This window comes from Vigna unguiculata, chromosome 3 (genome assembly GCF_004118075.2).
Source record: "Vigna unguiculata cultivar IT97K-499-35 chromosome 3, ASM411807v1, whole genome shotgun sequence".
Classification (NCBI taxonomy): Eukaryota; Viridiplantae; Streptophyta; class Magnoliopsida; order Fabales; family Fabaceae; genus Vigna; species Vigna unguiculata.
Genome location: NC_040281.1, coordinates 16,428,540 through 16,439,106, shown reverse-complemented (window position 1 = coordinate 16,439,106; position 10,567 = coordinate 16,428,540). Strand labels below are relative to the sequence as shown.

At 36.9% G+C, this 10,567-nt stretch overlaps 1 protein-coding gene across 1 annotated transcript; it reads left to right on the top strand.

Moving 5' to 3' along the window:
• The first annotated feature begins 6,098 nt into the window (after positions 1 to 6,098).
• Positions 6,099 to 8,035, top strand: LOC114179954 (protein SLOW GREEN 1, chloroplastic). The gene is made up of 2 exons (XM_028066473.1): positions 6,099 to 7,133; positions 7,841 to 8,035. Exon 1 carries the CDS (start codon positions 6,207 to 6,209, stop codon positions 7,071 to 7,073), a length of 867 nt encoding a protein of 288 aa, XP_027922274.1. The 5' UTR covers positions 6,099 to 6,206; the 3' UTR covers positions 7,074 to 7,133; positions 7,841 to 8,035.
• Positions 8,036 to 10,567: the final 2,532 nt, after the last annotated feature.

Below are 10,567 nucleotides of genomic sequence, written 5' to 3'. Positions count from 1 at the left end.
CTACAACCATAGGCCCAAAAAGTCAATCCTCTCTTATCCAACGCTTTCCCTTGAACAATCTATTCCAGCACTACCTTTCCTCTAATGTTCACCAAACTTGCAGTCATCCTTGTGATTATAATTATTATAAGCCACTACTTCTCCAACATCTCCTCCACTTCCGTATTTACTTCAAATTCACAGTAGTAACCATTCCATTAGGAACTATTGTCATAGGTTCTTCCTCAGACACCAACGCAGAAGTGAACTCCACCACACCAAGGTCAAAACTCTAGTACTTGTTTCAGAACATGTCTATGATCCTTTTACCATTTAGATCCCTTTCATCTATTATTCATTTTCCTTCGTCAGATGTCTTTGATTCACGTGAAGCTCTGCCCCCACTATTTAGCTTGATCCATACCTCATACGCAACCACTGACTCATCTCTTTTTAATCTAAGAACACCACCTCGTTGGTTGTCCCAGTTCATCGGGGCGAGATTGAGAAAACAATTGATTCACCCTTGAGAGAATGTTCCAACCTTGCAAAGGGAATAATTCGAATTGGGTTTGAATTTAAATACTTTAATCACCACGAAGGCACCACACACCCGAGTGAGTCTTCACTTGGTCACAATTGTAGCAAAAACCATTATCTCAATCGCATCCCCTTCTTAAAGACAATCATGACTCCTTTACCATACTGGCGACACCAAGCAGTAGACGATCCTAAGAAATTCAGCTCTTAGTCCAAGCATCACTTTGTAAGGTGCATCTCTGGAGGAGATTATTCGTGTTAACCACTTTGGCATCAACCATCATAGACATCATTGTGCTCCGACATCAGTTGGGTTGTCCTTCCATACGAGAATAACCTTTAAAGGTGTGTCCCTCCTTCTGGTACGTGAAATCTTCCACTTATACCCAAGGTCAAATGTCCTACTCATGAGAACTACTTTTCCTTGAAACATCCCACTATCAGTTTGAAAAGATCCATCCTCACCTGTTGACTATTAATCCTAGTATGAATCCCTTATGCCACTTCTTCCCTAACCATAAATTGTTCGTTCCCCTACTTAGGAATGTCATTCTTCCTGATTGATCAGTGAACCCTTCTCCATCTCAGCCTCTCACTAGAGGTTTGCCATCTATTCGTACTTCACGGTCTCCTCCTTTCTTAGCTTTCTGGTTGCCAAGCAATCTCTCCACTTTTTGCGATCTAAAATTTGCCAATTGTTCCTCTTCCACTACTCCAAGAAGCACTAGGTGTGACCATATGACTATATTCAATGACACTTCCCCTAACACTGTATGCATTTTCCATGATTCTGAACTTCAACATTGTCGGGATGTAGAATCAAGTTGACTTTCCTTAAACGATGTGGCACTTGCATGCACTGCTACCTTTCAATGTTCTAAATCTTTGAATTCAACTTCTTTTAGAAAACTTGTAGTATTTGTTTCCGAGAGTCTATCCTTAAAGTTCCCTCTGACCAAACGTTATTTTGTGAACTCTAGCATCTTCTCCGGTTTATTAACCCAAAACTTAGCATTTCTTGCTCAATTATATACATCATACATCAACTTCCTATCTCTGAGGAAAGATGTTATCTCAGAGACCCCATCCAACAGTTGTAAAGGTGAGTAGACCAAGTTGACATTCAATTTGCATTCCCTTGTCTCCGTAGGCAGTAGCCACAAAGCACAAAGGTGCAACAAGGCAAACTACTTCATACAAAGCAACACTCTATCACTTACAGACAACCAACCCTTTTGTCTGTCACCTATCTTTCCCCAAACCAATAGAATTAAGAAAGGAAAAAAACCTTTAATCTAGTTATGAGTGTGCACCCTCATTACTTTATCAAGGTGTTTTCTGTTCTTAAAACTTTTAGTTTCACTAACAAACTCGACTAGACATGACTACTTACGCCTACGAGGCATGACAAACCCACAACCTCAGGTCATCCTAAGGACGAACTGCTTTGATACCATTAATGTAACGTCTCAATTAAATAGATAAAGCCAATTTAACAAAACGTCACATACATGAATATTCAGAGAGTGCGGAAATTGGATATGAGGGTACACGATACCCCAACCATGTTCATAACGAAAGGGAAGAGGCACTACACTGCTTAACATCAATACAAAAGATCAACAACAACACAAGTTCTTGTCGAACAGAGAATCTAAATACTAAAACTCCTTCAGCTGCGGCTCCATAATGAGCCCCATACCTGTCCCTAACCATCAAGCTGTAGCATCCCTATTGTCGTCACCACTGCCACGAATTCTCACATTTGCTCACATCAATAGAATTGATGATCATTGCAAAGGAGGAAAACCACACGCAACCATACAACAAGCGAAAGGGTAAGCTAGTGAAAAAGTTCTCATGTCATACACTCAACATACAATGACATAGTCAAGCATAAATATCGGGAAACCACACATGATTTACCAAACCATTTAAGACTTCAAGACTAGACTATTCGGATACGCACAATGAGGCACCACCACGAGACAGTGGAATTATGTCCTAACAGTGAGGCATCACCGCGAGGCCTTCGCGGAATTACACCCTTACACGAGGCACCACCACGTGGCCTTCGTGGAATTACATCCTGGCCTTGAGGCACCACCACGATACCCTCGTGAAATTACATCCTGATCTTGAGGCACCACCATGAGCTCTCACCTCGAGGTTCATGGAATTAGGTCTGATACCTGAGGCACCACCGTGGACTCCCCCTAGAAGAGCCCACAGAATTATGTCCATATGATGAGGCACCACCACGAGTCCTCGCTACAAGGGTCATGGGATTACGTCCTACACAAACCTTACTCATACAATATCAACCAATCATGAAGTTCTTATGCATACCATTAACATGTCATTTAGTATAAATGACCAACCATAAATCATATCTCATGCCAAGCTCATTACCAATTCATTAGTTCACACCCATAACATACATAGTACATGTATATCCACCCCCTTTTATGTGATAAATCATTGAACCAGCCAATCAACAACCAACAACATTCATGAAATAAAGATCAGCAAGAACCCAAGCTAGGTCTCGCTCAAGCCAGGAACCATCGCCCAGGCGAAAGAGTCCTTTCGCTCAGGCGACAAGCCCTCGCTTAGGTGAGACTGCCAATAGCAAGAGGTGTCAATTACGCGAGTTCTCGCTTAGGCGAGCCCCCCTCGCCTAAGCGAGACCATCCCTCGCCCAAAAGCGAAACCCTCCCTCGCCTGGGCTAAAAATGCAGCGAAAAGTCATGGTCTCCACACGATCTCGCTTAGGCGAGCCCCTCTCGCCTGAGCGAGACGTTGCCTCGCTCAAACAAGAGTTCTCCGCCTGAGCGAGAGCTCGAAGGTGAACCTGACTCATTTTCTGCAAGTCTTGCCTGGGCGAAGCAGGCTCGCTTGGGCGAGATCGTTAGTTTCTCGCCACTGTTTTCTTACATAGCCACACACACAAATTCCAACCAACATGCCAAAGCATTCCATGCATTCACAAAATCACACCAACCATAGAATCGTAAAAAAATAACAGCAAGACAAATAAAACTCAAACTACACAAGCAACCCTAGCTTCCCTTAGCTGGAAAAGGGCTAATATTGGACTTCGACTCTTAAGCCAGCGAAACGAGTAGCTCCAAGGACAGATCTATGAACTGGAACAGTGGCACGACAAATGAGATTGGATTCATACAGTGAGTCCCGACATAAACCACGAAAACAACTTAGAAACACTAGGTTCGAGAACTAACTTACGTGAACGAGAGACGGAGGTTGAGCTCACTTGAACTTGAGTAGATCTCCAAACCCTAGCAGAGGTTCTGTGGAAAGAAAATGGGTGAGTTAGGGCACTGATTTTTCAGAATGACTTGCAATTGAGGGACCTTGACTGCTTTAGGGGTCTTGGCACCCTATGGGTCAGCCCTTTAGGTCCAACAGTGTGGCATCTCTTAACAGTAGGATACTCAATAAAAGTGGGCCTTACATCTTGTATACATGTTATTTATTAGGATTTGTGAAGAGTTAATGCAAATAAGGTAACGTCCAGCAAAAATCCTACTCCACTCACGAAAATAGGAAGTTTTCATAGATTTACAAACTTCTGTAGAATGTTTGTATGAGACTCTAGTACCATTATTTTTCTTGTTAATGAAATTATTGAAAAATATGTTGAGTTTAAATGGGGCTTTGGAACAATATAATATTTTCATACAATTTTTTGTCATTTGAGGTTTAACTACTTTCATTAGTTATCACAATTATAATTTTTAATACGAGAAGCTCTTAATAATATTATTAGTAAAATTTGATTAGTCTTGGCACATTATATTTTGATATATAAATTATTTTAATTAAGCGATGATGTGAAAGTAAAATTTAACTGTATTCTACCATGTCTAGTTACAATTAAAATTTTTGATAAATTTTATCTCGTATAAGTTTTTTAATTAAAAGTCTTTATAACTAAAGCATTTTCTGGCATCTAAAAATAACTAGAAATTACTATGCCTCAATTATAAAAATATAACATATTTCCCCAAAAGGCAATTGATTAATTGCAATTTGCATCCTACGACATTACGCTAACATGAAAGAATGATATTCTCACATTTTTTTTTATTGATGATAACATATAACATAACATATAGGAAAACAATTATTTGGCAAACAAAAGTTTGATAAACTTTGAGAAAGGTGCTACTTGGCCGTAAATTTATTTATTATTTTATTGTGATAACATTTTTTACGGCGGCATCTAAAGCAAAGGAAATCTTCGTGAAACTTTCTCTTCTCAGTTTCACTTTTGAAGTTTTGCTCTCAACTCCCCGAGTCCCCTACCTTGCAGCATTGTGTTCATGGTTCTCCTTCTCCACACTTAATTCAACGCAAAATTTTCTCCATGTCTATGTCGTGCATTGGTTCCTTAGGGTTTGTTCTTGGTTCACTTCTCATCTTTTTCTTTTTGGATTTTGTTCTCTTTACCATGGTTCACTTCACCTTGCTTTTTCAAAAGTAAATGGGTTGTGTACATCTCCAAACTGTGCATTACAAAAGATGTGCCAAAAAATTGCTGAAAAATATATTAAATACTTAACTAACAAATGTTATCTCATTAAGTGACATACATCGTACATGATTTTGCACACGGATATTCGAGATGAAGGTGTCCAATTGATTTGAAAGTGCATATAACCAAGGACACATGTCTACCTTACTTTTTCAAAAGTGAGTGGATTATGGGCATCTTCAAACTGTGCACTACAGAAAATGTGCAAAAAATTTACTTATATATTGAATACTTAACTAACAAAGGTTGTTTGATTAAGTGGCAAACATTGTACATGATTTTGTACAATCAGGATCTCAAGGTGTCCAATTAATTTGAAACTGCATATGACCAAGGATACATGTCCACCTTTCCTTTGGCACTGAATTAAGTATGGAGGAGGAAAACCATGGACACAATACTACAAGATTGGAGACGCAAGAAGTGGGGTGCAAAACTTAAAAAATGAAACTGAGGAGAAAGAGTTTCACGAAGATTTTCTTTACTTTTGAAATCACTATAAAAAATAATTATTATAATAAAATTATAAATAAATTTACTGTCGGGTAACTCCTTGGTCAAATTTTGTCAAACTTTTGTTTTTGAAAGAATTGTTTTCGTAACATATATTAATTTGTGGGATAAATTTTAGTTATTTGATTTAACGATATCTTTTATTAGTAACTTCTTTGCTTCACTCCGCATGACAATCAACTATTCACTTAATAAAAATAGTTCGAAACAGAGAACTAACAAAAAATAAATGAAGTTTAACCTAAATTTAATATTAATCAAATTAACCAACTTTTCTTTTTAAATTTCCTATAAATTAAATAGAAAAAAAATGTGCCCACGAGAAATCCTCTCAATTAAAATAAAATACCTACCACCACCGTTCACTCACCTACCACCACCAACCCTCCAATGGAGGCTCACAATTAAAGCTCATGTTCCACTGTTTCAACAATAAAAAACGTTTTCGGTTTACCATATATGTTTATTTTAACATAAAATTTATAAATAAAATTGACTTTTAACCTAAAAAGGGTAACTTGATGTTTAAACCCCAAACAAACAAACGCAACGTTCTTCTTCCTTAGCATCATTCTCTCCGCTCAATCCACTCTGTGTAAACCCTAATTCCACGATGTTGACTTCTGCATCATCCTCCATCTTCTTCTTAATCCCCACTCCAAAGCCCTCACATTCTTCTCGCTTCACCGTTCGGGCTCACTCCAAATCCCCCACTCTCCCCAACCTCAAAGCCCTCGCCGGCGCCGCAGTCTTCGCCGCCGTCGCCCTCCAATTCCCTTCCGCGCGCGCCTGTCCTCCGCCTCCGCCCCCTCTCCAAACCGACCACCGCCACGAAGAATCCCTCTCGCCGCTCTCAGACCTCCTCGAAACGAACGCCGAGGCCCTCGCCGCTCTCAAGTCCCTCCTCCAGCAGAAGCTCGAGCTCGGCGAGGACGACGAGGCGCTCGCCATCCTCAAGCGCCTAATCGCCGCGCAGCCGGATGCCGTCGAATGGAAGTTCCTCGCAGCGCGCCTCGCCGCCGAGATGGGCGACGCCGACGGTGCGCGTGCCTACTACGAGGAAGTTCTGGCTGCGAATCCACTCTCGTTCGAGGCGCTGTTCGAGAACGCGCTGCTGATGGACCGGTCAGGGGAAGGGGAGGCGGCTATACGGCGGCTGGAGGAGGCGCTGCGCGTGGCCGAGGAGGACAACAAGAAGAAGGAGGCGAGGGACGTGAGGCTCATCATTGCACAGATCATGTTTCTTCAGAAGAATGTGGATGAGGCGTTAGGGATTTATGATGAGCTCACGAAAGAGGATTCGAAGGATTTCAGGCCTTACTTCTGCAGAGGCATGATTTATAGCTTGCTTGATAGAAACGAGGAGGCGAAGGAGCAGTTTGCGAAGTACAGAGAGTTGAGTCCCAAGAAATTTGAGGTGGATGGGTATTTGAGAACCCCTTTGTCAAGGATGAAGCTGTTTAGCACCGATGAGAGCTGAAAAATTGTCAGTGATAATAATAGTAGCAATAAATTTGCGGCAACTGGAACAATAAAGATGGTAAACTGAGTTGGATTCTTTTGCTTCAGCTATGCTATATTGCATGCTATACCACTGTTGAATGATGGGTGGGTGTAAAACCTTGTATTTTTAGAGTAAATTAAAGAGAAATAAGGATTCTTATTATTGAATTCGGTTGCTGTTGAAACTGATGAACTTTACCAAGCGTTTGGAATGGCTTGGCTGTAACATTAATTTCATATTATTTCTGCTATCATTGGATTATTGTAGTAGTATCAGCAGCTATCACTGTTTTCTGATATTTATCAAGTTATTAAGTTTCTGATATTTAGACTTTTACATACCAAATGTTGGGTTTTGTGTTGTGTCTCCTATGGGATGGATACCTTCGTATTGATTTGGTGTTTCTGGAAGCTCAAAGGACTAGCTTTATCCGTCCATCAAAGATTCCAGCCACTATACGAACACTTCAGATTGGATTCCAAGCACACACATTGGTTTTGCTTCTGTGTTTATCAGAGTGAGTGACACATGGTGGATTATTATTTTAACTCCTGAGAATGAGTTTGAAATAAAAAGTGTGTTTGGAATTTTACATTCGTTTTCGGATGTGAAAGAATAAAAGTTATTCAAGTAGTTTTAGTTTGAATGTGATTATGAATGGGGTGTATCTTGATTTAAAGTGGAGTTAAGTATGCACGGCACGTTTATAGATGAAAAGTTGAAATTCATGTTTTTTCATGCAGGTTTAATCAAGCTCGTGTGTAGAAACTTATCCAACGCGGATGGATACAGTGGAAATCACTTCAAACATGGAACAACGGAAAAGGTTAGACTGAAGATTTTTCAAAAGCAACAATGTTATTTCTTTTGAAAAAATGTTGTTTGTCTTGAAAAAATTTCAGTTATGCAAGCATGCCACTAATAGCTTTTTGTTTTTAGTGGACGTTGGTCAGATTTGCCAGGGCACAAACAAAGACACTTTTAAGTCATTTCCTATTTTCACATCAAAACCAGAAATTTGCGGTAGCTTTGAACGAATTTTGGAATCGCCAAAGATCAAAACTTGCGGAAACTGGTTCTGATGGACATGGTTTGTCACATTTGCGGCAGACACGCGCATAAACTAGTGGGACTACGATTACTTTAACACGAGGCCTTCTGATTAAGAAATTAAAGTAGGAGTATATGAAAATATCCCCATTTCATAGAATTTAAAAAATGTTTTTAGAAATATGAAAATTTATCCACAAATTTTTTCCATCGTAAAATATGCTTGAATTGCATATGAAGTTGAAAAGAAACAAATATGCCTGATTTACTTTTACTACGAAAATGACCGGAAAATATGTGTAACTTCTACTTACATTCTGAGAAATGACAATGGATGATACGAGAAATAAAGTAAAAATTTCAGATGATTTATTTAGTCTAATAAATTTGAAGTGAGTAACTTTATTTTAACTCCATGAATTTAGAACCATATTTTCCAAATCAAAATATCAGAGTCAAAAAGGAAAATTGTTCTGACATCCCCGGCATTTTCCTTTAGCTGCGAAACACCGACTATACAATATAGTAATGGACTTTCTATTTTGTATGCTTCTTTACGTTAATCTCACTATTATATCAGTATCACATGCTGGAGATCTATATTTTTTTATTTGAGAAATTAGTTTTATTTTTCTTTTCGATTGAGAATACTCTAGGATGAAAAAAGAAAATCAATATTCAGTATGATATTTTTCTTTTCCTCGACTAATTTTGTGGAAGTTATACCAAAATTTCTTTAATTCTTTTCACATTACACGTATTTTTATAACTCAATACTGTAACTTATCTCTCTATTATTAAGTTAATTTAGACCAATTTAAAAATAGTGAGATAAAATATAATATTAAGCCTATTTTTATTATTTTTACATTAATATTTTAATATCAAGAAAATATTAACTTTTTTTACTCTTATATTTCTTATTTATGTAAACTCTCAAATGATTAGTTTCTATCTTTTATTGTATATTTAATCTTACAATTATTCACGTCTCTTTCTTGTTCTTAGTTTAAGTTATTTTAAAAAAAAATTTAATCTAGTTATAATGATATTTATTTTTTTCAGCAAATAAATTCAATTCTAGTATTATTATTTCCTTTTCTCGCAATTCTTTTATCAACCCTATTTATACACAAAAAAAATCCAGAATATGTATAATCTTTATATTCATGCTTGTTTAGAAAATCAAACTACTACTAAATAAAGAGACAAATATTTTTCTTGGAGTCTAGTTATTTTATTGAAAACTATTAATAAATTTAAGTTGTTGTAAACAATTTTCATTTTACTCAAATGGAAAATAATTAAAATTGTTAGTATATATAAAGAGATTACACAATTTGTATTTGTTTTTGGTTGAATAAAACTTAATTCAAATTTTCATCAAAACACAACTTAAGAATATCCAACAATAAGTCTGTTGTCTTTATGTGAATCAGAATGTTATTTTTGAGATCATTTGAACACCTAAGTTGAAAGGTCCTTATTAAGAAAAATCTTCTAAATGGTAGATTTTTTATGACATGATTGCTTGTGATATCATGAAGAAACCTAGTCCTAGTTATGAGGTTTGAATTCACCAAAAACTGTAAAAGTTTTTCCTTTGGCTTTATCTGACATAAGAGCCTCTCAATTTACACTTTTTATAGAATTTAGTAACAATTTCTTTTGTGATAGGTGAGGTGTTTTGGATGAAGATATCTTAAATTGCTTTGTGACCATGTTGAGGACAAACAAGTGTGTGGGAGTTCTTGCATTGGAAGTCAAATGTGAAATTTGTTATTAATAATGAAGTAAGTTGCTAGAGCATAATCTCAAAGGCAATAAGGGTATTATTTTTTTCATTACTTTTTGGTTCCTTTAGGCACCAAAGGCAAAGAGTTCTTTGTACAATAATTTAAATGATCCAAACATGCCAAACAATATAATTAACACACATTTAAATCATTGAATAAATAGAAGCAAAAGAATTACAAATAATCAACCTGCTATTGCTATTTGTCACTGCACTTCTTTATCATATGTTCTCAAATTTTCAAACTCTTGGTCTAAGTGCATGATGGTGTTGTCTGATAAAGAGAAGAGCATGTTCAATGATTAAGAAATGAACCACACAAACCTTTCGTAATTACCCGCTTTAAAATATAGGAAATCTACAATGTTCTACTTATAATTATGGAATGACTATTGTTTTCCCACTTATTTAACCCATTATCTATAAGAAAAATATGAAAATCATGATGGTATGTTGATAATTGCATGGACACGAAGATTTTTATTTGCATTAGTTTTAAAGAATAAAAAATACTTGTAATTCTAGATAAGAATTTACTTTGATTTTAATTTTAAAATTAGAATTAACTTTCATTATATTTTCTTTGGATTTTTAATTTAATACATCATTTAACAACCAATTTAGT